This window comes from Athene noctua, chromosome 1, assembly GCF_965140245.1.
Source record: "Athene noctua chromosome 1, bAthNoc1.hap1.1, whole genome shotgun sequence".
NCBI lineage: Eukaryota > Metazoa > Chordata > Aves > Strigiformes > Strigidae > Athene > Athene noctua.
In genome coordinates, this window is record NC_134037.1 from 3,606,042 (window position 1) to 3,632,024 (window position 25,983).

The 25,983-nt window shown below is 49.3% G+C and overlaps 1 protein-coding gene across 5 annotated transcripts in view; it reads left to right on the forward strand.

Moving 5' to 3' along the window:
* Positions 1-25,271, forward strand: part of EXTL3 (exostosin like glycosyltransferase 3) — a 157,447-nt gene extending 132,176 nt beyond the window's left edge. For all 5 annotated transcript variants that reach the window (XM_074895439.1, XM_074895438.1, XM_074895435.1 and 2 more), the window contains 4 exons: positions 18,053-18,180; positions 21,654-21,798; positions 22,687-22,815; positions 24,691-25,271. In XM_074895439.1, coding sequence (XP_074751540.1) covers positions 18,053-18,180; positions 21,654-21,798; positions 22,687-22,815; positions 24,691-24,900 — 612 coding nt within the window. In that variant the 3' untranslated portion in view covers positions 24,901-25,271. The remainder of the gene's footprint in view (positions 1-18,052; positions 18,181-21,653; positions 21,799-22,686; positions 22,816-24,690) is intronic.
* The last annotated feature ends 712 nt before the right edge of the window (positions 25,272-25,983 follow it).

Here is a 25,983-nt window from a genome sequence, read left to right on the forward strand (position 1 = left end):
CTGGATTGCATATGGGAGTGGGGAGCTACAGGTTTGTTTCCAGAAGGAACAATTCAGGCAATGCTTTCTGTGACAATCCACTGAAAAAATTACCTTGTTTCTTAGCATTGAACCACTTTACACATGAGATTTGCACCATCTATGGCTTAACAGGTTCCATCCAGTGCACCAGCTTTACTGGTGGTATATCACAGGTTTACAAGTTAAATTTCTCAAGGAGAGCAATTTTATAAGACAGGGTGATGTCGCACAGAAATGTCAGTGTGCTGCTCTCGGGTACGTAGCACCACCTGCTGCCTGTGGAGCACGGTGCTGCTGGAGAGGCAAATTAGTTCTCAACTCCCTGTGAGTTTTGCTCTCTCGTTATCTATTTTTACCATTGTATAGCAGAAGAGGAAGGAGCAAATTTGCTGCTTAGTTTACCTGCGATGCTAAAATCCAGATGCTTGTCACTGCAGGGCCTAAGCAACGGTGCAGCGATGCGTGAATGTACGCTGATAATGTAACAAGCAGCGCTGACTTCTTGGGGATTTGCGCTCTGAATATTAACTCAAACACCCTTGCAATACTCCACTGCTGTGGCTTAAAACCAGCACTTAATTCTTTTGCCTGTCATATGCTGGTTTGTAGTAGCTTCAACATAGGCAAAGTGTTACCGTAGCCTCAGCTGTCTGAATTTCCTTGGCTTAGGATGCAGCTAATGGGGTCGGTGACCAGAAGGAAGGCGTTACTGTGGAGCATTGGAAAAGAAAAATAAAGGAGGGAAGCATCCTTGCATACTACTATGTATATAATTGGATGGTTTTTCTCACACATGAAAGCTTGAAGATGTCACAGGGGCCAGTCCCCCTGTGTGGAAGCCTTTAACCGTTAACACGAAAGCTGTCTGTGCATCTTCAAAACGCTCTCCACTCTGGAGCAGGCTCTGTCACAACAGCTGAGGGACAAAAGTGGCATAATAGGACTTGGCACCAGAGTCAGCACAGCAGCAAAATACCACATTGTTTTTTCCAGGGCTGGATTCCTGCTGCTTTTAGAGTTTGCATGGTGGCCTGCACATACCTGTTTAAATAGCAACAGAATATTTAATGTCCCCAAATTACTCCATACAGTGGAACAAGCATGGGGGGACATCTGAGTGTGTGGATGCATTTTCTCTATTTTTTTCCCTTCTGTTTTCATCCTCTTTATCGCAGGTGACAGTCCCCCTGTGCTCTGCACACCTGGAGGTTGTGTCCAGGTTTGGGCACCTCAATCCCAGAGAGATCTGGAGGGGCTGGAGCGAGGGCAGAGGAGGGCAACGAGGCTGGGGAAGGGCTGGAGAATCAATCCTGTGAGGAGGCAGGGCAGGAGCTGGGAGTGTTCAGTGTGAGGAGGAGGAGGCTGAGGGGAGCCCTCATCCCTCTCTGCAGCTCCTGACAGGACATTGCAGAGAGGCTGGGGCTGGGCTCTGCTCCCAGGGGATCAGGGACAGGACAAGAGGGAACGGCTGGAAACTGCCCCAGGGGAGGCTCAGGCTGGGCAGGAGGAGAAAATGTTTCCCAGCAAGAGTGGTCCGAGAGTGGCACAGGCTGCCCAGGGAGGGGGCAGTCCCCATCCCTGGGGGGGTTTCAGGGCCGTTGGGATGAGCTGTGGGGGATGTGGGGTAGGGGAGAACTTTGTAGAGTCGGGCTGAGGGTTGGACTCGATGATCCCGAGGGGCTTTTCCAACCTGAATGATTCTGGGATTCTTTTCATTCTTTGTAACTTTGTTATTGCAGCTTTTACTTAGTTTATGGCACCCTATGTTGACATCCACTTCACTGCAAGCTACGCCCTAATTCTGATAAAGTCCTAGAGCCCGGGTATCTGCGTTGCCTTTCTTCCTGTGCTTTTAACAGTTTTGGTGGAGTGGTTTTGTTGTGCAAAATCTTGATTGTGCATTCTGTGCAGGGTGCCTTATTTGTGAAGAAGGCCTTATCTACCAGAGTAGCTATAACTTGATGCTGTACCACAAGAAATGGATGGGCCCCCGGGGACAGGAAAGGAGGAGCAAGCTGTAATCACCAAGGTCATGAATTTGGCTTTAGCTTGTGGGTATTAAATAGAGGGGGCAAAAGAAAATCTGTGTTGCTAAAGTTTGCTAGAACAGGAGGGACTTTGTGGGGCATTGCAACATCAGGGAGGCAACTGTGAGGGACATGAGAAGGTTATAAAGAGGAAGGTAACTCTTGGATACAAGGTTAGAGAAAAAGATGAGGAGCGAGAGAGAGGCTTTAATCACTGTTTGTTCTTATGTGTCTGGTGTAGCTCACAGGTGCCTCCCCAAGCTCTGTGGGATCGATCAGCAAAGATATTGCAGCTCTCAGATAGAAGATGGTGACTTATTCCCAAGTTTACCGGTGGGCTGGCGGTGGTGCAGCACAGCAGCCGCAATATTATTCACCTCCTGGACAGTCTCTTACCCCTTTTCCCCACGGTTCCTGCCTGTATCTGGCAAGGAAGCAGATGCTGCTCTCCCTTATCTAGCTGATGGATGATTTTTCTTCAGTTTTCTCGAAATCAAACTCTGCAGTTAACGATAAGGCATGACAGATCTCCCTGCCGTGCTGTGCATACGGAGTGCTGCCCTATCCAAAAAGCAGGTCCTGGCTCTGTCCTGTGCTTCTGGAGGAGGAAGTTCATTTCATGTAAAAGCGATCGATAAGCAGAAACATGATAGAGTAGCTGGATTCAGAGCCAAGGGCTACAGTTTCTTTTCCCATTGTCCTGACTGCTGGATCCCTGGAATTGGTCCTGTTTAACTAGAAGTACTCAGAAAGGATGGAAGCTTTTTTCCTGATGGTAGTGAGGGGATGCCATTTTAGAGAGCATAAGAAAATCAGGGGAAAAAGCAGTAGTTTTAAGTCACTTCCACTCATTTACAACCTTCAGTTACTTAATGAAAATCGGTGTTAGCCCTGTAAAGAATATTTCCCTTCTGAAAGTGGCAGAAAGACCAGAAGCAGGGAGCTGAGGGCATCTTGCTAATAAGCCAGAGGGAAACTGAGGCATAGAGAACAGAACACCACGCCTGGTCCCTAAAGCATGCACTGGTACGTCTCCTTAAAAGCTCAGAGAAATGCTGTTTTCACCTATTCCCAGATTTATGAGCAGCAGAAAGATGGGAAATCTAGTGAAGCTGTTCTTAGGCTTCCCGGATAACATTTTCAGATCAAAATAGTTTAGCAAAGTCTTCAGGTTTCTGAGTGCTTATCTGAATTGAGCTCTTGAGGTTTTTTTTGAGGTTTGTGTAGGGAAAAGAAATGGGTTTTGTCCTCGACACTGAACGCTTAAAGCTTTTTGGGCAGGGAGGTTCAGTTTCCAACTTGGCAGTGGAAGGGCTAATCGTCGCTTTGATCTCCTGAGCTGCCCAGAGCCCTGGCTGGTGGAAGCCTGCCTTATCTCTGCAGTAAGGGACGGCCCCATCTTTTACTGTGAAAGAAGAGAGCTAACGGGGAACAAGAAAATTGCTTTTCTGGGGTGAATATAACAGCTGTAAGCTAGATAATTCTTTGCAGTAAGGCTCATCTTCCTCTGAATGTAGGTAACAAAGCAAATTGGTTTCAAAACACTGGTAATAATGAGGTTGGTTTTATCAGAAATTTATAAGAATTGTTTTTAATTATGTCTCATTTAAGTGAACTCTAATTTCTAACACACGCTGGTCTTTAATTCCCAACCCATACTGTGGATTGTGGGAGGTGGTTATGGTGGTCTGTATTCATCCCAGCCATGTGTTTGTCAGTAATGTATTAACTATGTCTCGGTGAAAGCCTTTGTTTCCCCTTGATTTTTATTTTACTTTTTAATTACTGGTGGGAAGAGTTTAAATAGATCACTAAGCCAAGATTTGAAAAACATGATGTTGTCCACCGCAAAGCTTGGAGAACATGGGGATGATGTTCCTCTTGGCTGCGGCCGCCTTCTCTTCTGGATGGAAGCAGAGGGTGGGCTGGTGTGGGATGTAGACCATGTGAGGCAGGATCCAGCCACGGGATCCAGCAATTAGGATCCAGCAGCTGAAGCCTAGAGCAAAAGGAAAATCTTCAGAAACCCATCTGGTGCTTCTGTCCTGGTTTGTCATCTACTGGCTCTGCCGTGTCGAGTGAGGAGGTGTTTATTGCTTGCTGAGGTGAGACTGTGTGTGTGGTGAAACTGCCTTTCCCCTTTATTTGACCACATTCAGGGTAATATTCTGACCCTGTTCTCTGATATTTGAGCTGATGGGAATTGCTTTTCTCCATGAGCTGTACTCATCCCAGAGAAAAATGAGAGATAAAATGCTGATGAGGGAATCACAGTATGGAGTTGCTAGTTCTTCTACCATTACATAAGAGCTCTCATCTCTAGATAATGGATTTGAGGACAGATGTGCTGGCAGAAAGCTGTCTTCATTTCACCCAGACCCATCAGAACTTTCCCAGTGAGATCTCAGCCTTCTCATCTCAGAGGTCCCTAGAAAGCTTCCAATCTGGAATAAACCTGGAAGCCAAAACTGGGTTTGCGTGCCTGAATGCTCTTTATGGTTGCTGCTCCCAGCCACGTAAGCATTAATAAATCCTCTGCCCTCTTCCCATCAAAAAAATAATCTACCTGCAAATTTGATCGTTTCTTGGCTCTGCTTATATACCAAGTTTATATACCACCTTTTTTAGTAGCTGCTCAGTAAGTTAATAGTCTGACCCCAATTCCTTCCTCCGTTAGTTGAGATATAATGTTCATTTTGATGCCTTCAGCCCCCAGATAGGAATGCCTGCACTAAAGCTCTTCTAGGATAGGACACAGCAGCTTTTAAATGCTGAATAACATCCCTGAGCATCGTTGGATGTAATGTATTCCAAACAGTGAGACGTACCAATTTTAACAAATTTAAAAATAATCGCACCTGCTCTGCCAGGCGTTTTGTTTTACTGCTGTAGTGGAAATCCTGTTTGACAGACACAGAGTAGAAAGAGAAGGAACCTGCTGAAGAAGTAATTGCACAACAATACTGGAGATTTGCACTGATGAAAGTCTGTTAATTAAAGCAGCTGGGCTATCAGCCAAAGAGCAAAGTGTGGAAAGATAAGCTCTGCCTCACTTAGTGAACAGAAAGAAGCTATTTCCTATAATCCTCCGGGACCACATCCCTTGGGTTTCCAGCACTTTCTTCTTCCACTGGAGATGCTCTGGCTCCCCGTTGTGCGTTTCTCTATCTCTAAGATGGATGTTGCTGTGTTTCCTTCCCATTGATGCTGATGACCTGGTGTTGCATGGCAGCTGATGGCTTGGCAAGAGGAGGATACCTCAAGGGTGCTCCTAAACTGCCTTGCTGCCTTTTAGACAGCAGATGAGATGTGACAGCCCTTCTCAGATCCATCCCTGAGCTCTCAGTCCATTTGCCGCCAGACTTCTCAGCACGGACCAGGGGACTAGCAATGTGTCTTTTCCAATGAAATTAGAAGTGCATGAATTAGCTAGTGGAGTCTTAAGAGTGAAGGGCTGAGAGAGATCTGGGCTTCAATACTTTAGAAGGTTTGGGGGTTTACTTGTTTTTTTAAAATAAGGTCAAGGAGCTGCAGTTTGTCCATCTTTCTTAAGCTCTCGTACGGCTGTGCCAGGCTCTCGTATGACTCTTCCAAGGAGGACAACGTACTGAGATTGTACCTGGGCTGACATCTGCCGACACATCTGTGATGAGACTCCACCTATGTAGCACAGCTGGGAAAGTGAGGCAGGGACACTGAATATTTTTGCCAAAATAAGGTCAGGCTTTCCCAGTCAGTTCCTCTGTGAGCTGGTTGGGTTTTAATTCTTCATCTGTACAGGCTGTATTACACAGCATATCTGTGGTTAGTTCCAAGTACAGGAACAGGATAGTCCTGGCTGTGGGCTCCTTCCTGGCCTGTTTTCACTCTGCTGCTCTGAATTTCACAAGCTGCTCTGACAACAAATTAGCCCAAGGAGTCCTGGCTGTGGGTATCACTCCGACATTGTGCAACTCTGCCTGGTGTAGTACAGTACCAGCTTCCCTCCAATACCCAAAACAGATCCAGGAGATGAAAGCTAGTTCAGAGTGGCAATCACTCCAGCCTGATGTGCTCCTTGGGCTCTGCCTGCCTCCAGGGATGGCTCAGGGTGCTGCGAGGATCTGCAGCTCCTCTGCTAGCAGAACCAACCTTCTGCTGAATCCCAGGAGTCAGAGCTGGCTTAAATCTGAAGCAGAAAGGTGGTATCTGTTCCCAGGCTCACTGGCAGTAATGCACATCTCTTCTGGAGCTGTTGGTGTTTACCAGTCTAGCTCTGGAAAGTTTTTGCTACCCACAAGCAGTTTGAATCCCCTATCCCTGAGCTCCAAGTACTCCACCATTTGAAAAGAGTTAAAAGATGCTGCTTGCCCTCTTTCTGTCTCTTTGCATGTTCTCTTTTTCAACAGCAAGGGCTGGTTAGAAATGGCATCCCTGTATTTTACCTAATATTAACAAAAGGGCTTTCGTGCAGAAAATGCAGGGCAGGTGTCCCCATTTCATCAGTGCTCGGCTCTCCCTGAGCACGCTGCTGGATCTTGTCCAGGGAGAGCTCAGGTGCCCGAGCTGGATGGAGCACAGAGCTGGAGAAGGGACGCTGTAGACATGGGCAAGTCATAGTGGGGAAGAAGCTTCCCCTTGGATTGGATTTTATAGTGCAGATAAAATTTATCAGGGACAGACAATGGGGAGACTGACACAAGCCTGCTATTTTTTTGCTGTATTAAATGATAGAGAGCTGTGCTTCTCCAGCCTCAGACTCCTGGGTCTCAGCCTTATGCATCCAACCGTGTTGCTTCACCATTTAACTGATGCTGCCCTACCAAGTGTTGGGTGAAATTTGTTGGTTTTCATGACTTAGAATCTGAAAGGGCAGTATTCCTATTGTCTAGGGCTGACCTTTGAAAATCCACTAACAGTTTATTTTCAGTCAAAGATCTTTGAGTTGTTAGCAAACATTCATCAACCAAACAGCTGCCCTGCAAGATTAGGAAAGGATAGACACCACCAGTTTGTTAAAATGCAGCCACATTGGCTTGGAGCATGCCAGTAGTTTCAACAGTGAATTATATCATTACCCTGAGCTCTAGAAGAGGAAGCAGTTTTATCCAACACCTTTTTTTGCTATTAAAATTACCACTGTAGCAGCTGAGGGGTATTTGGAGAGGAAGAAGAGGCACAGAAGATGAAGTTCAGAGTTGAGATGGACTGCCAGAAGCAAGAGCTTGAAGATGGAAAACGGTAAAATGAAGGCTGAGAAAACTGACTTTTTCTGAGAATGTATTTTTGTTGTTAAGCTGAGTGTTCTGGTGCTGTCACTAGAGGTCCCGGTGGCAGGATTATGGTCCTTCCTGCAGAAAGTTGGATATGACACCTCACGTGGCCTCTTACAGGAGCCGTGGGCAGCAGGACAAGAGCAAAACCTCAGCGCAGAATCAACACCTGGTAAGGGCAGTACTGCAGGCAAGTTCAATGCTGCAACTTTTAAATTGCAGCAGAAACCCAGCAGACAGGATGTTTCTCGTTTATTTGCCTTACTTTGTCTTACAGAAACCAAATAGTTGCAGACATGTGGCCCTGCTTGCACTGTGCACGCTCTTGCATGCCCCACCCAGAGAGGGGGGATGAGTCTCTGGAGCCAAGGCCCCAGCGCCAGGCCCCGAGGGAATGGCCTCAAGCTGCCCAGGGCAGGGTCAGGCTGGCTCTGAGGAAGGATTTCTGTGCAGAAGGGGCTGTTGGGCGTTGGAATGGGCTGCCCAGGGCAGGGGGGAGTCCCCGGGATCCCTGGAGGGGTTGAAGAGTCGGGCTGAGCCAGCCCTGAGGGATCTGGGGGAGTTGGGAACGGTCAGGGGGAGGGTCATGGTTGGGCTGGGGGAGCTTCAGGAGCTTTCACAGCCAAGATGATTCTGTGAGTCTGTGACACTTCTGCTGCTGTTCGTCATCTCCCCAGTGTGTTTCAGCTCTGGGACTTAGCAGAATAAATTTCATCTGAATTTTCAGACCTTGAATATCGAAATAGGATTTGCCAGGTGAACGCAGGTTTGCAGTATTAGTGTAGCTGCAGCTTGAAAGAGCATCAGTGAAGAACTGCCACTTCGTTACTTTGTGGGAACATGATTCCTTTGGATATTGCTGATTTCATTCCAAAATAAAACCCCACCAAACCCAACACTGGGCTTATCAGTATCAAAACCTTGAGCATGAGATCTTCTCAAATGGCTTTCTCTGGTTTCACAGCAAACAGCAACTTGTAAATGTGGCTCATGATCCCCGACATGCTAATGGAAGTTGTGTCATGGGCTCTTCTGTCCCCTTGCGCTCAGCAGTTTTCCCCTGTGAGCTTTCATGTACAGCTCAGAGTGGAGTTTTGGAAAGTTGGGAAAGGATGAGATGAAGCAATGGGAGACGAGGTGTTTGAAAGCCTCAACTTCAATTGACAGCACATTATCCCAGGGATGTTCTTTGGAGCTAAATAATTACAAATAATTGTGAAGTAAATCGAATCGGACAACCAACTCAAAGTGCATCTTTAATTGCACAGCCACTAACAGCAACACACAGAGAGAATAAAAATAAGTATCTAGATCCCTTTACTGTTAAAATAAGCATTCTTTTCCTTTTTAGTTTCTCTAGAAAGATGTGACAGCTGCACCCATATGAAAATGAATAAATAATCAGTTGTATTTGTATCGCAAGCTGTTTTCTCATCTTAGAGATGAGCAAGCCACTGATAGCAGTCGAGTAGTTTAAAGAGAGTCCAAGTGTTTGCACATATTACGTGCATGGACACAATATCAGTTTACAAAAAGGATTTCCGCCAGGATCTTCCTGTGTGGTTTTGTTCTCAGTGGGGAATAATTTATGCTTGGTTTTATGTTGCATTATTTAATTACGCGTATTTTAAAAATGCATCTGTTTTGCCAATTTATATGCAGCATACGCTGCCTTTGGATAGCTTTGTAGCTAAATACCCTTCCAGTGAAACTCTTTTCATACCTCTGGAGATGGGTCTTAAAATAGTCTATAAATCCTTTTCATTCAAATTTTGAAAATGCCTTAAGTTGGAGGTAACAAAGCACAGAAGGCTGGAAGTTCAGGTCATAAAGGAGGGGGGCTGTAACTTTGTCAAGGTGAAGAGGAAGCGCTGGGGAAGGAGCAGCAGAATAATTAATACATGAGAAAAGGGATAACGGTAACTTTCCAATCCATCTTTACAAGCAAAGATTGAAGGGAAAACAAGAAGGTGAAGAATTGCCAGGTGAAGCCCCTGTGAAAACCAGGGATGTCTCATCGGGCAATAGAAGACTGAAGAAACATCCCGCCAAGAGTATTTCTGAAGAGCTGGTTTTGGGTGGATGTTTAAATAAATGACTGATATTTTTGGTGCAAGTGCCAGCAAATCAAGCAAGAGAGCAGATTCCAGAGAATATGTATGGGGTAGGTGAGAACTGATGTGGAAGAGATCTGGGAACAAGCACGGGTGCAGAAATGCAGCCTCCGTTCTCCTGCTTGCTCTTGCCTTTGTCCGGCCACAGCAGATGTGAAGCCAAGTGCCTCATGGCCTGAGCCTCATCCAGACTAGCTGGAGCAGAGCTCTGGGAATGGCAGGGCTGTTTCCTAGGGAGAGACCAGTCATGGGAGGAGCAAATCCCCTTACGGCAGCACCTCGCATGCAGGTGGATCCGAGCAGCCTGGGTCTCTCCCCAGGATGGCTTTGGCGGGGGTGACGAGGCTCGTCCAGGAGCTGTGGTCATATCTGCGCCCATTTATTGCTATCTTCTGGATTTCAGTGCGTTAACCCTAGGATAAGGGCAGAGGATTGTTTTAACAAAAACACCTCAAAGAGCTGCTTTCTGCATCTGTGATTTTGCCTTTGCCTCCCAAGGTTTTTTTAAGCATTAATTATCATAAACGCTCACAATCAAAAGAACATCCATTTCATTGCAAAATGCCAATCTGCTAAAATCTGTCAGTGCTGGTGGTGTTTCTGGAAGGAGTTTTAACACCAATGCTTACGCTTGTGTCAAAGTGCAGGGCTGCAATTTCCCCTGGATTTGCAGCTCATCAGGAACTGTCAGAAATACCCTGTAGTTCCGTGTCATGCTGGACTAATTTCCTTGAGTTTTTGGCTCCGGGCTGGGAATGTGAGGGTGATTGCGGGGAGGAAAGGCATCAGCCCAGCGGCTTGATTATGGTGGAAAGGCCATGCTAGCATCCCATCTTCTGCCTGCTGCCTGCCTGCACAGCCCTGGCAGCCTGCCGGGAAGAGCATCGTGTTGTATCGGGTGAGGCTGGATTTTTTTTATTTCTTACAAAATGAAGAATAACTGGCTGAGCTCAAGGCTTGGATCTGTGCTTTTCAGTGTGGTTTTGGCTTTAGAAAGCAGCATGCTGGCCAGTAGAAATTGGATTAATTTCTGTACTCTGAAAATGGGGAGGGTTTTCTCATGGTGGGAGTTGAGGTTGGCAGGAGGAAACAGTTCTGCATGGCCAGGGCAGGACCCTAGGGCTGCTGAGTTTGCTGCTGCACTTTCAGGAGGCAGTTGATAGTCTTCAGTAAGCAGCACCGTAGTTGTCCTTGGTAAGGGCAGTCAGATAGATTTGAGGTTTGGGCTGAGAGCCATAGTGATCTTGCCAGCTTTTGTGGAGCGTCTCAGCTTGCCCAGGAGCAGGTAGTGATAAAACGCTGAGAAAATCGAGGGGGGGGAAAAAAAGACTGCAGTCTTGGTCAGACCCATGTGATTCACATGCACATCATCTAACTAGAGGGCTGCAGAGATTTTTGGTGGCATCTGTAGCGATGGCAACAGCTTCTTTGGCTTCTCCTTGGCAGCTGCCTTGGCAGAGAGCTTGGCTTCTCATCATGCAGCCAACGTGCACATGCGGTGCCTGCCTTGGGACCAGCCTCTTCTTTCTTTTCAGCTCCCTGACATGTTAAATGGGGGAAAGATAACACAGAGCACGAGAGGAAGCGGTATCAAAGTCATCTTTAAGAGAGTGAACCTCAGGTGTGTAGTTTCCATATGGAGCCTCTCCCAATGCCAAAATCCCTGCCGTGGCTGGGATGATTACAGCGTGGTGCATCCCTGTCTGACATCCCAAACTTGTTGCTTGATTTCCAGCTGGTCAGTGCAAACCCATTCTGACAGCTGCACTCCTGAAAAAATGCACAGCTTCAAGGATGCTGCTGTTCCGTGGGACCAGGCAGACTTGTCGTCTTCCTCATCCGCATCTTTGGTTGCATTTGCAGAGAAGCAAGTGCCAGTCTGATCTAACACCTCGGTTGCAGAGGGAGCAGGGAATGGAGTCAGCCACGGTAAAAAAAGATGTGATTTATCCTGCTTCTGCAGACGTGAATCTGCACACACATAACTCCTCCTAAGGCATCTTGTAAATAATCTTAGCCCTTGTATGCTGATGCATAGAGGGAAGGGGCCCTGGTGTATCTGGTAATCTGTGGGTCTTAAGGGCTAATCAGCTCCCAAATGTGTAAATTTTGTCATCTTTGATGGGTGGGGATGATGTCGGCGGCACCTCTGGAGCCAAATCCAAGTTGGTCGGACTGGTTGTCCCTGATTTGGGAGACGCCTTACCACTTTTCTTCACAGAGAGGATCTAACTCCGACCTGCTCCTCTGTGAACAGCAGGGTCCTCAGTGGGAGCTTTGCCCCAGATAAGTTCCTGGGCAGATCCCAGCCCTGTGGTCAGTGCTGTTCCTATTGGGCTGAGTTTTGCAGAGGGCTTTGCTCTGGTCCAGCAGATCAATCCTTGGGACAGTGGCAAGCAAAAGGCCAGAACCCTGGAGCCTCTGTGTAGAGTGCTCCCCTGCAAAGCAGGAGACTTGCTTTGCTGAATCTTATTAATAAAACGTTCAGACTCGGTGCCAAGAAAAGGGATTGACAGTGCTGTAAATCTGCATCCTCCCTGGAGGACTGCACTGGCAGGAACTCTCGGCTTTTTCCTTCGAAGTGTAGATTGAGGTCAACTCTTCAGGCAGCAGAGGCAGATGCAGTTGGCTCCCACATCTTCAGTGCTGCAGTTCTCAGCTGCACGGTGAAAGGGAACTCGTGGTGTCCCCATCCCCGCTCTGCCTATGGTGCTGTTTTTTCCCCAGCCCATTTGGGTTGAATTGGCATGTCTTTGGGAATGATGGAAACGACTTCTTTTCCCGAGAGCTTGTTCTTTGTTTCCCCAAATTATTCAGCTCTCCTAAGGGCATCCTTCTGGCTTTTTTCTCATAAAGACCTGACACCAACAGTGAGGTTCCCAGTTTCTTGCAGAGTTTACTCTTTGCCCAGAAATCAATCCAGCTCACTAAGTTGAGCTGTCAAAACTTCTCCAAGGGCATAGACATTCTTCATGTTTTCACCGTCAAATTATATGTGACACTTAATTTAAAGCTTAAGCGGAAAGCCTCACTAGCAAGGAGATTGCTGGAAGATATTGATTTTACTGCATTTTTATATTTATGTATAAAAACGTACTATAAAGTATTGGTTAAGGGCATTATTGCTGGGCAGACTCTGGATTTACACTCTGTTTTAGTTCTCTAACATTTTTAAGATCGATTTGGCCAGCGCAGCTATGAACAACACCAGGAGCAAATCGGCTTGCATAGAGTTGTGGGGTTTTGTGCTCCTCAGGTCAAAAAAACCCCCATGTGGTTGAACTGAATCACCTTGAATTGCTGAAAAGGAGAAGAAACTAATGTGATGTGTTGGGTGCTCGGGGGCATTTTAGGTCTTGCAGTTTGACTCAAAAGTTTTCAAACTGTTTAAAGATGTTCATGATTTTGAGCTGGGGACAATTTAGGTGATGGCAAATGGCAAAGTGTTTTTAAAAAAAATAATCTCAGGGAAAAGCCAAAAATAAGCAAAATAAGACAGCCAGAAGTACACAGTCTGGGATAATTTTGAGTCTGAAATTTGCATGCAAGCCCTACCACTCTGCTCAGTGTTTGGAGCCTTAACATTTGCTGTAAGGGAAGGTGGCTTTTTGGTGTGTCTGTCTTATAGCTCACTGGCTGATTTTGTGTCCTCCTCACTATTTTAATCTCCTTGAGTAGGGGCAGCTGCTGACTCTCTGTTTTTGCCAGAGTGCAGCATTTCAGCTTTGCTGAGGAAACATCTTTTGTTGGGTTTTGACAGAGCTCTTGGCTTGAGACTGTTGAGAAACGAGATTGTGGCAAAATTGGTCATTAAAATGGTGGAAGGGCAGGAGAAACAGCCCTGGGTGAGAGATTGAGACCTCAATCTGTTCGAAGAAGAACAGAGAGAGGCTTTGGTTATGGCTCTTGGGTACTTTTCTGGGGAGGATGAGGCCCATCAAGGAGCAGCAACAGGGAGCTGAGGGCAGATAATTCCTGAGCAGCAGTTTATTAACATTTGAGAGTGAACATCTCAGAGGAAAGGTGGATTCTCCCACTCTTGATGTCTTCAAATAGAAACAGGATGCCTTTCCAACAGAGATGCTTCTACGGGTGACAGCTCAGGTCTGACGTGAGATCCCTGGGACCTGGATCACGCAGAAAGTGACTTGAAAGTCCCTTTTGGCTTAATTTACTTGTGTCAGCCCCCCCAGCCATCTGCCACTGGTTCTCCAGAAGGCATTTAGGGTTCAACCAGTGCCACAAAGCTTGACCTCATGGCTTTGTAATTTGGTCTGAGTTGTCATTTCACAGCTGTCTTACGGTGCCGTGTGATGAGAGTCTTCCAGACGAAGGATGGCTGCATCAAGTCTCCTGGACCACCATGTAAGGAGGTCACACAAGATTCTCAAGATGACCCCCTCTGGCCTGTAAATCCCTGAATTTGGCAACATAACATGGCTTTTGTGTGTACGTATAGATGTGTGGTTACCATAGTGTCTGCTGCCTTTCTCTAGCCAGCCCCACGTGCAGTGGAAGGAGATTAATTAGTTCCTTCTGGAAGAGTGCTTTGAGATACCTGCAGCCGAGGACATGGCACAATAAGGTGTCGTTCAGCTGTATTTTAAGTGTGTGATGAAGTAATGAAAAATTGTTAAATCTCAACGCCCTGTGAGGGAGAGGATTGGGCTTTTTTTGTATAATAACCTTTCTTTTTTCACCTGGCCTAATAAGCTTCTGAGTACATTTGGGCCCATAATGTCCATTTCATGCCTGAGAAATCTGGTGTTTTGAGAGGCCCATTGAAATGTAAAAACTTTAGAAGAGATAGAAATGTTTCAAGTCCCTGAATCAAATACTTTTCCCATAACCTGTTTTTACAAGATTAGTTGCTTGTATTAAAGCTGGAAAGTTCCCTGAAAATTCACTTTTATCTTTCTCAAGAGTTCTATTTTCAGTCTAATAATGCGATGCCCTTGTTTCTGCAGCTCGGGATGCAGCTTACACGGTCAAGATCAAACCTGGTCTTGCCTGGGGAGGCACCGTGCTTGAACCATCTTGGGGGGGACAGAGAGACGGGAGGAAGGTTTTGAATCTTGACCTCATGGTTCCCATCTCAGATCGCTGCCTGCAGGTCCCCACACGCTTCCTTGGTGCAGTCGCCCAGGGCAAAGCACAGGGATTTGCAAAAGTTGCTGAATACTTGGCTGATGACAATTAGCAGCATCCTAAAACTGCTGTAAATCCAGGATCAATTCTTTGAAAACAAAACATCAAAGGCTTTAAGTTGCTTCTAACTTTTGCTGGAGCTAATGTGATGAATTGAATGTGCATATCACGGCTCGGAGGCATCTTGCTCCTTTGTAGCATCCTTCTCTTTAGGGAAGAGTTTAATGCCAGTGAACTGATCTCTATCCTCTAGGGTCCCCAGTTTCAAATGTTTCAGGCAGGGTCCACTTTCTCAATTCACAGTAGTTGCATCGTGTTATTGTTCAGCAAGTTATGAGAAAACAAGTCAATAAAGTTTGCCTGTTTTTTCCTTGGGATCTATCGATTTACAGGGTGCTTAAATGCTCCCAGATGAAAGGCAGGAGTACACCTATTCTTGGTGAAAGGCAAAAGCTGAACGCTGACTCTTCCAGACCTGCAAAGCTTCAGACTTGATGGAGTAACCTGAAACGTGCCCCTTGCAGAACTTCTGCAGAGTTTTGCGTCCTGTCCAGATCTTTACAACGCAAGAAGGCAGATCTCACTCCAAAGCTCAGGTGAAAAACAGCCCAGACCTTGTTGGGTCATGGGATCTCCAAGCTAAACATTGCATCTTTACCTCTCTAATTTTGAGTAGTGGCCAAAGCTCAGATCTCGCCCTGGATTCTCTTTACTCTTCTGCACAGTTGCTCTGGAAATGGGTGACACAAAAACGTACAGTTGCCGCAGGGGCTCACTCTGGCAGCAGAAAAGCTTTAAAAGTCTCCACCATAAATACAGGACAGTGCTGTGGGCAAAACCTCCTGTGCTGCCACTCTCAGCTTTGGGGAGCAGAAATGAGTTGACATTTGCAGATGCAGTACCCAAATCATTCCTGAGAAGCTGAGATGCGTAGGAGTCTGATAAATTCGAAGCAGAAGCCACTTCCCAGGGCAGTGGTGAGGCAGAGAGAGCTTTTTCTGCTTCGTAGCCTGGTGGTGCTCGTTCTTTTTTTGTCCTTTATCCGTCCATCCATCTTCAGCTGGCAAGGTAGGACCTTGCCTGGAAAGCATATCAACTTCCTATGGACTCGGTCCAACTTGTGCTAGTCCTCGTGAGGAGCACACCCACAGACCTCGCTGAGATCAGCCCTTCTGAGGAAATACCATCGTAACAGCAGAGATGCAGCGTGGCACGTGCTCTTTAGCAGAAGGCTAAATTATGCATCGGTGCTGTTTTTGAGTTTGCAAACTTCCTAAAAAGTGAGATCTGCAACGGAAGGAAAAAAATTGGTGGTTGCAAGAATTCACGGTGCTGCTTTCAGAAACCTGTCTTATATTGTTGAGGAAGACAGAGTGATGACCAGTTCCCAACTGGTCCAGGCTGGAATTTACTGGAGGGACCCATGCGTGTGTCAGAAGCCAAGGCGGCTGCCCGTGGATGGTTTTGTGCAGTTGCTGCGGATCCTGAAGCCTTCGTGAAGCAGCTGAGGGCTGGTGTGCAGTGTGTGTTGCCTGTGCATGACTGGGAAAGGAGCTGGCCAGGTGTGGGAGGCAGAAGATTTCCTAAGGCATTTGACCACTCACGTAATAACATCAGATCTTCTAGGTGCAACGATGCGCTGGGTGATTAATTAGAAAAGGGTTGGAAATGGGGTCTAATGGCTCTTAATTAAAAAGGTGAAATGCCTCACTGGAGGCGTTCAGTGGCCCCCACCAAGCTCTGTTTTGCTGTCCAGTGCCTTGTGCTTGGTTTTGTCATTGTATCAGTTTGCCAAAGTGTTCTTCCAGTCCAAAAAGCAACTCTGAGCCGGGCCCAGCTGCCCCATCTAGACCTGCTCCTCCAGGTGCCAGCCACAAGAGCACTTGGGTTTGCTAAAGCCAGGTACAGATACAGCTGTGGAGATTTATTGACAATTTGGGGACCATTCTCGGCCCCTCTCCTTTTCTGGTTGATGCATCCAGAGGATGCCCACAGTACGTTGGGACTGGTGATGTTTCTGTAGAGGTGGTTTTCTGGAAGTCTGCACTGGCCTCCTTGTGTCCAGGTCTTCCTTGGCCTCCTGGCCCAGCTCCTTAGGGCTGTGCCATTCTAAACCTCCTGGTTTTTTGATTCCTGTCTTACCAGCTCCCTCCCCCAAATCAGCGTGTGGAGTTGCCTCCTCTCCTGCCTCCCTCCTCATCTCCCATTCCCACCGTGATTCCTGCAACCCGTGTTTAACAGCAGTTCCCAGACAGAAGATATCCTGGGAGCATCTGCTGGCTCACGCTAACTCGGAAAGTAAATACAGACACTGTGCTGATTTTTGTCATGCCTCTCCACCTTGGGAGGAGAGGGGGGAGAAATTCCTGTGCCGGCATTGTCTGTCTCTGCTTTTGCCTCCTCCTACGGGCACTAATTGCATCGCAGCCCTCCCGGGGTGGGAGTGCTGCTGGCTTGGTTCTGGCCCTGCTCCACTGTGGCTTAGAGCTGCATCATTTGTTCACCTCCCCGCAGTAAATTGTTTGCGCTTTTGATGGATCTTCAGTAAAATATTTTAATGCGTTCTTGTCGAACATTCTGTTTCCCCCCCCCCAGCAGCTATTGACAGATGAAAGCACTAACTCTGGCTTTACATGGGAGTTTAATCGTACCAGCTGTCATGCAGATCCCCAATACAAATATTTTCCACCGTTAATGGTTTCAGTATGGGCTTTTTTTGTGTGATCAAATGTAATCTTATTTAATGGAGTTTTATTGCTGCGATGTCTTATTCTTTTCACCAGGCTAGACTTTATTTTTAAATCAAGAGAGATTGTTCAGAGGAGAGCCAGAGAAATGACTGGAGGGATTGAATAGGATGGGAAACCTGGGATGAACTGAGTGACTATAGATCAGCCAGGGCAGGTGAAAAATGTAAGAATGAGAGAGAGAAAGGGTCCGGTGTGGAAGGTACAGTCAAGAAGAGGGAAAAATTCAGTCAGATCTTACATGTGTCTGGCTTGCCCTAAGGGAAATTGCACAGGGATGGGGCTGGAAGAGTTTTGAGAGAAGAAGGCATTGCAGGTGAGTTGTATCCAAGTCAGAAAGTGTGGACAGGTGCAGAAACGACTCAGTTCGGATCAGTTATAGAGAAATGTTGCAAGGGGCACTTCTTCAGCAACTGTAGGAAGGATTGGCCATGGCTGCTGTGTTTCCACTTACGGCTGACGCTTCGTTATTGCAGAGCCACCCTCCTGCACGTGAAAGGAGACCCCGAGTGCAGCTGTCACAGCTGGTACCTGCAGCTTGGGCTCGGCTTTTAGCAGTCCTCTGAGCTGGGGAGGAAGAAGGGCTGGAAGTTGGAGTGTTTTGCTTAGAAAGCCTTTCCCCATCACAAGGGGGACCATGAAGCAGCACCAAAATGCTGGACTGCTGCAGCTGGAGTGCACAACCAACCCCTCAGTCACTGGGCATGTACAGCCACTAGAACCATAATTTCTTCTTATCTTAGGTCGTCCGCACAGAGAAAAACAGCCTGAACAACCGGTTCCTGCCGTGGGATGAGATTGAGACGGAGGCCATCCTGTCCATTGATGACGATGCTCACCTTCGCCACGACGAGATCATGTTTGGGTTCCGGTGAGTAGCCTCCACACGTGCAGCCTTTGGACCCAAACTGATGTTTTTCCCCATCTCGGGTCAGCTCAGGTGCGGTGTGGCCTCGTAGCTAAAGCCAGGATCAGAATTAGGAATAACACGTCCCTTCCCATGGCTTTCTAACTCAATTTCTTGGAGTAATAAGGCGGTAATGAACTGTTTAATGAGCACAAGGGGGTGGGCTGATTTCAGGTTGTCCAGGCAACCCTGATTCTTATACTTCTCAACATCAACTCTTCGGCTTTTGCTGTGCCGATAATGTTCCCTTAATGGTTTTGAGGATGTGTGGCTTCCTGGGGTGGACAGGAACTGGAAAACAAATCCAAGAGGCTGTTGTGCTCCATCCTTTACGTGCCGTTGGCAAGGCCAGGACATTCGCAGCCGCTGCAGGATGTGATGCTTGTGAGCTCACGGTGGGCTGCCATCCTCTTTGCTCCGTGTGACACTGGGATGTGACAGCTCTTTTGGCACTTTTTTTTTTTTTTTCTGCAGAGCATGGAAAAGGCAGATGTTACACAGAAGAGGCTGGTACTGGTTGCTCTCATTCCTACCCTCTCTCTGCTCACAGCATCTACATTTTTTTCCTTGACTTTGCCCTGGCAAAAAGCTTCCTGATTACAGGGCCAAGGGAGAAAGGAATTACGTGGGCTCCTGTCCTGGGAGGTTTTTGCAGGCTGCTCCTGCAGCTCGTATGACTAAACCTCGGCTGCCAGAGAGGAGCTGGGCACGAGGAGGGTGGCACGAGCAGGAAGCGCTGGCGCTCAGTTGGCTGCGGCTCGTCAGCTCACCGGGCCAGGAGCAGCGGCTGCGGCTGCTAATCCGAGAGCACCCGGCAGCTGGCTGGGGGGCGGGAGACAGGGCCCAGCTCTCCACTGTCACCAAAACGTGTTGGCTCGTGTTTGGGAGGAAGATTAAAAGGCACAAAATGCCTGGAAACTCAACAAGCTTTCTCTGAGAGATGAGAAATGAGGTGTTAAAGTGATTAAAGCAGAGGAGTAGGCGTTAGGAGTCCTGGCTTCCCTTCCATGCCCTGTTTCAGGCTGTTTATCTGAACTTGGCTGTTTTCTCCCCCCTCTTTGGTCTCCGTTTTATTTCGCTCATCCACAGTGCCTGGCTGAGGCTTTACTGATTAGCCCTGGAGAGCATCAAATGAAAATTATAAGTGCCATGTATTATTCTCACTCATATCCTGCTTACAAACACCTTGTTCCTACAAAACCTCCCTGGGTTAACACATTCAGCCAGGGAATAGATTATGTCTCAGTGTTTGAGTGAACCTCTGCTTATAACAACTATGTTTTGCTGAAATTTTGCTTTGGACTGTAATTCTTGGAGCCAAAAGCCTTTTCTTGCTGTATTTGCTCCTCGGGAGCGCACTGGGTGCCCCCAAGCAAATCTCTCTGAGGAGCACCCCCAAAATGATTCTCTGGAGAAATCCTTATTTTTGTGGCTGAGCTGGAAAGGAAAAAGTGTCACGTTTGTAGGAAAGCAAGATGTGGGAGAAGTAAAAGGGAATGAGTCGTAAAGACTCTGGCTTTTCAAAACAATCGCACTGGACTGACAGAAACTGCAGCAAACAAGAGCTTGCTGGGAGGATGCTGCCTGGGAAGCTGCTGGCAGTGCTAATTACTTGTTTTTCATTACCAGGTTATATCAGAGTTTCATGAATTTGAGTAGAGGGTATAACAATAAAAACTTCTTTGCTCCTGGCTGTGTCAGTAAGTGTAATGAAAGTTCAGGGCTCTTGGAAGCTCTTCATCAGCCTGTGATTACCCTGCAGCCATTGCTCCTGTAGCTCTCTGTGGGATTAGGGGTTGTGAAAAAAAAACTAAACAAACCCAAACCACAAAAAAAATCTCCAAAAAAACCCAAAAGGCCACTTTCTGCCCTAGTTTGTGCTTCTGTGTCCAACAGGCTCCCACGTGGGATGTGTTTCTTGTAGTCAGGAGTGACTGGGTTTGGAGGTTCAGCTCAGACACTGACCCCTGGGGAGAGGGGGTCGGGTGATGGAAGGAAGCCAGCACCCCTGCCAGTGGCAGCTGGGTTCTTTCCCAGGTTAGGCAATAGGCACTGACTTTTTTCTTAATTATTCCAGCCAGTGTTGCAGCTATCCTGTGGGATTTCTCTCAAGGAGAGTGAGCCTCGAATGAGAGCAGAATATTAAGCAAGGCCACGCTCTCACACATGAACCTCAGGGTTTAATTCCCTACGGCTCGACTGCGAGTGTGTGTTAGAGTGGAGGATGTGCTCACGGCCATCGTGGTTTTTCCCCTAAGGACAGAGCCTGGGAAGGCACTAGGTGCTGGTTTGGGATGGGAAGCTGGCAGCTTGGCACTCCAGATCTTCCATCTGGAGACACCGGGGTCTTCAGCATCTCAGCAGCTTTCCTAAAGGGGGCTTGATGTTTTTTTGACTTTTTTGAGGAGGAAACATCTGCTGGGAGGTGGGAAGTCCCAAGGACTTGAGGCAGAGGCCAGGAGAGTGGGGAGGCTCTACAGAGAGATCTGGACAGGCTGGAGCGATGGGTGAGGCCAGCTGGGGGAGTTTCACTGAGGGCAAATGCCAGGGGCTGCCCTTGGGCCACAACAACCCCCAGCAGGGCTACAGGCCTGGGGAGGAGTGGCTGGAGAGCTGCCGGTCAGAGAGGGGCTGGGGGGGCTGAGAATGAGCCAGAGTGTGCCCAGGGGGCCAAGGAGGGCAACGGCATCCTGGCTTGTGTCAGCACTGGCGTGGCCAGCAGGGACAGGGAAGGGATCTGAGCCCTGGGCTCGGCACTGGGGAGGCCGCCCCTCGATTCCTGGGTTCAGTTTTGGGCCCCTCACCCCAAAAAGGCCATTGAATGACTCGAGCGTGGCCGGAGAAGGGCAACGGAGCTGGGGCAGGGTCTGGAGCACAGGTCTGCTGGGGAGCGGCTGGGGGAACTGGGGGGGTTCAGTCTGGAGCAGAGGAGGCTGAGGGGAGACCTCCTGGCCCTCTGCAACTCCCTGCCAGGAGGGGGCAGAGAGGGGGGATGAGTCTCTGGAGCCAAGGCCCCAGCGCCAGGCCCCGAGGGAATGGCCTCAAGCTGCCCAGGGCAGGGTCAGGCTGGCTCTGAGGAAGGATTTCTGTGCAGAAGGGGCTGTTGGGCGTTGGAATGGGCTGCCCAGGGCAGGGGGGAGTCCCCGGGATCCCTGGAGGGGTTGAAGAGTCGGGCTGAGCCAGCGCTGAGGGATCTGGGGGAGTTGGGAACGGTCAGGGGGAGGGTCATGGTTGGGCTGGAGGAGCTTCAGGGGCTTTTCCAGCCGAGATGATTCTGGGATTCTGTGATCTTCATCCCTTGCAAACCCTGCCAGCAGCTGGGCCGTTGGTGTCGAGGGCACACTCCTGTGCATAGTAGCAGTTCTCAGCCAGACCCATGCTTATCTCTGGCTGGGCTCCCAGAGTGTGTGTCTCACTGAAAAGCTTTGTGTTTGCAGCGTCTGGAGAGAGGCAAGGGACCGCATTGTTGGCTTCCCGGGGCGCTACCACGCGTGGGACATCCCCCATCAGTCCTGGCTCTACAACTCCAACTACTCTTGCGAGCTCTCGATGGTGCTCACTGGTGCTGCCTTCTTCCATAAGGTGAGCTGTCATGGCCACAAAGCCCTGAGCTTCCCCTTCCTTCTCAGAGTAACCAGAGTCTCTATGTAGGGTCGTATTTGTCGTTTTGTTTTTTTGGGGTTTGTTTTTTTTTTTTTTTTTTTTTTTGGTAAAGAACACATTTTGGAGCTCACCACTCCTTTTCTCTCCCTTTCTGCAAACTGAAACACAGCCAGCATCTGGTCTGTGTCCCAGTGGGCGATCTCCCCCAGGAGCAGGGTATGTTTGTGCCCTGTGAGAAGCACCGTGGTGCTGAGGCGGGTGGATGGAGCGTGGGGCCGGGCAGGTTTCAGCGATGCTCTCGCTCGTGGCGAGGGCGAGGCAGGCCACAGGATTGCCTGCCCCATGTCTTTACTGTAGCATGTTTAACCTTACAGACTCAAAAGTGTTGCAGGGGGTAATTTGGGGGTTTCTGGAGCTGTGTGGTGGCACGGGCTGGGTGGGAGATGGCTGGTTTATATTGGGAGGGAGCGGGGCAGAAAGTGGCTCTGTCTCTCTCTGTATGGGAGAGGCCACAGCAGGCAAAGAGACTGAGAGACAAGGATGGGCTCTTTTCCCAGAGGGACTGTCCTGAGCTGTCCTGTTACGGTGGGAAGGTTATCCACCAGCTCCTGCTGCCGTGTGGATGCTGCAGCAGCAAAGACAGCAAGGTCTGAGGGGCTGAAACCATCATTTCTCAATTTCTGAAGTTACAGGAGCCCTGGGACTCGGTCAGGGTGGTGGCTGCGGGGTAGATTAGCTGCTACTCTGTCTAGAGCAGATCTCTTGGGTGCAGGATTAACTCCGTTATGAGGAATCTCTCCACTGGCATCTTTGAGCTCTCTGTTTGAGACCACTTTGAGCAACGTTGCACCTTTTTATCCTTTCCAGTACTACGCCTACCTGTACTCCTACGTGATGCCACAAGCCATCCGTGACATGGTGGATGAGTACATCAACTGCGAGGACATCGCCATGAACTTCCTGGTCTCTCACCTGACAAGAAAACCTCCCATAAAGGTAAAGTGCTGGGTGGAAGCTTGAACCGGGCTTTGTGGTCTTGGAGAAACAGTAGTTTGGTCGATGTCTGTGAAAGGCAGGAGATGTGTTAGGAGGCTGCATGTCCTTTGCCTGGCCTTGAGATGTAGCGCCTGGTCAAAAAGGTGTGAAAACTCACTGCAGCCCTTAGAAGCAGCCAAGTCCTGGCCATGGTAAGCCGATGAATTGGGGTTTGACTTATGCTGCAGCTCAGACCAGAGTTGGGTTGACCAGTGCTAAGGGGTCTGGTGGAGTTGGGAATGGTCAGGGTGGGGTTCGTGGCTACACTGGAGGATCTTCACAGAATCATCTGGGTTGGAAAAGCCCTTGATTCTGTTTTCTGGCTCAGCAAAGGCCCTTCCGAGCAGCTGATCCCAAAAAGACAAATTTCCTTCTTTCCGTAACGGACAGCCCAAGTAGGAAGGATTTCCTTGCTGATTTTGTGTAGCTTTCCAGAGACATTTGGGCTCATCTGTGTGCGGAGAGCTGATGGTCCAAACGCTGCAGCCCAGCTGAGGTTTCCCTGCCCTGTGATAACAAATGAATGTCACAGTTTTGAGCATGAATTGTAGATGCAGATCACTCTGCTCTTTATCACTGCTGGCAAACTGCTCTTTACAGCCCTGCATATGTCTCACCATCGCAGGCCAGCTGCCTTGGAGCTGGGTCTTGGCCATAAATATGATGGGTGGGTTTTTCTGTGTGGTGGTCTTCCAATCTGGAGCTACTACAAAGTGGAGGTTGTAGAGTTTGGTGCAGCTGAGAGGGGAATCATTCCAAAAGGAAAGGGCACTGCAATGGGATGTCCCATTCCAGACAGATAAGGAGGCCCTTTAATCAATGGGTGGCCCCTCAGCTCCTCCTGAAAACTGGAGGCCCCTCCGAAGATCTTACTCTATGTGTAAAACAAGAGGCACCTCAAATCGCTAATTTTTCTGTAGAATCTGTGGGCAGCAGAGCAGAGGATTGTCCCCCTCTGCTCCGCTCTGGGAGACCCCCCTGCAGGGCTGGGTCCAGCTCTGGGGCACCAACAGCAGAAGGACACGGACCTGCTCCAGCGCGGCCAGAGGAGGCCACGGAGATGCTGGGGGGGCTGGAGCCCCCTTGTGAGGACAGGCTGGGAGAGTTGGGGCTGTTCAGCTGGAGGAGAGAAGGCTCCGGGGAGACCTTAGAGCGGCCCCCCAGGGCTGGAAGGGGCTGCAGGAAAGGGGGGAGGGACTCTGGATCAGGGGGGGAGGGATAGAATGAGGGGGAACGGTTTTAAACTGAAGGAGGGGAGATTTAGATGAGATCTAAGGCCGAAATTCTCCCCTGTGAGGGGGGTGAGGCCCTGGCACAGGCTGCCCAGAGAAGCTGTGGCTGCCCCCTCCCTGGAAGGGCTCAAGGCCAGGTTGGACGGGGCTTTGGGCAACCTGGGCTGGTGGAAGGTGGCCCTGCCCGGGGCAGGGGGGTGGGACTGTGTGAACTTAAAGCTCCCTTCAACCCAAACCAGTCTGCAGTTCTGTGATTCTATCTGTAGCTAGTGAAAGGAGTTCCTTTCTCAAGGTAGGTATTTGTTTATTTTTTTTCTTGAAACAGCTTCCCAAACGTTAAACCAGAAAAAAGTAACTCAGCACTGGTAGATCATCATGTCCCCCTTTCTGTGGTGTGACAGCTGCTGTGGACCACGTCCTTCTGTCCTTCCTTGCCTGGACACCCCCCAAGGGGAGAGCACGGCCCAGTTCACGCTGCTCTGCAGCATGTCACAGGGGACATCCAGCCCTGTCCCCCCCACGCAGCACCTTGGGCAGGGTGTTCCCCCCCAGCCGGGGCGTTCCGGCAGCGTGGCAGTGACCATCTTTGTCCCTCTCATTGCAGGTGACCTCCCGCTGGACCTTCCGCTGCCCTGGGTGCCCCCAGGCTCTTTCTCACGACGACTCTCACTTCCACGAGCGACACAAGTGCATCAACTTCTTCGTCAAGGTGTACGGGTACATGCCCCTGCTGTACACCCAGTTCCGCGTGGACTCGGTCCTCTTCAAGACCCGCCTGCCCCACGACAAGACAAAATGCTTCAAGTTCATCTAGAAAGGGGAGGCAGCCGGGCACCCTCGGCTCTCCGAACGTGGGCTGGAGGTGGGTGAGGACAGGGGGTGGCTTTTCCCACGGAGCTGTGAGTGCAAAACGCTTTTTGGGATTGACTCCGGCCTCCCCCCGGCGGAGCAAAAGGGACGTCCTGGCTTTGGACGGGCTCCTTCCCCCCTCCCTTCCCGCCCTCCCCACTGCGACTCGACCGAGTGACGGCGAACAGGATCTCACGGCTTCTGTAAAGACACTCCCCGGGATCATACACTGAGGAATGGCACGCTGGCTAGTGGCTCTGCCCCTTCGCTAGCCCAGGGCAACCATTCTTTTTATTATAATTATTGTTATTTAAAATGAAAGTGTTTTAGATTTGCCGCGTGAGGCTTTTTTTTTTTTTTTTTTTTTTTCCCCCCTACCCACCCCCTTTTCCTCTCTGGACCTCTCAGCCCGCTCACGGGGGACTGCAGCCAGGCCAGGTTGGAGGTGTTTGACTGCAGAGAGATTATTCCCAGCATCAAGGCAGCTCCACTCTCCACCGTTGTCCCCATCCTTTCTCCCACGGGGCAGCCTTTCCCCTGCCCTCCCGCACACCCACACACATCCTGGCTCGTCCTTGCCCTGTGGCTACTACTGAGGACTTTCAGGTGTCAGCTGGCAACGAGCCCTTTGCTCTGCTCCGCTCACCACCCTGAGCCCTGCCCTCAGAGAGGGGCCAGCAGGGAAGAGCTTGACCCCCTGGGTTCCTTCCCTGGCTCCCAGCACCGCCCTGGTCCCGTGCCACAGCCCTGGGGGAGTTTGGTCGCCGCGATCTCGTTCTCGGTGTCCTTTCCCACCCCACGTGGCACATGCAGGTGCTGCTAAAACCTCGGAAGGCTGGGAGAGTGTTTGGGGCTTGGGAAGGCTCCGTCTGCAGCACAGCAGGGGCTGGCAGTGCCCCAGGCTCGCGCGTCCGAGCCGGCTGCCTTGGCCTGCGGTTTTCTACAGCTGCTGCAGCACCGAAGGCAGCTGTGTGGGGAGTCTCCGAGTCTGGTCTGGCCTTTTCACAAGTGCTTTGGGATTCTGGTTCCTGCCCTTGGCTGGCCCTGG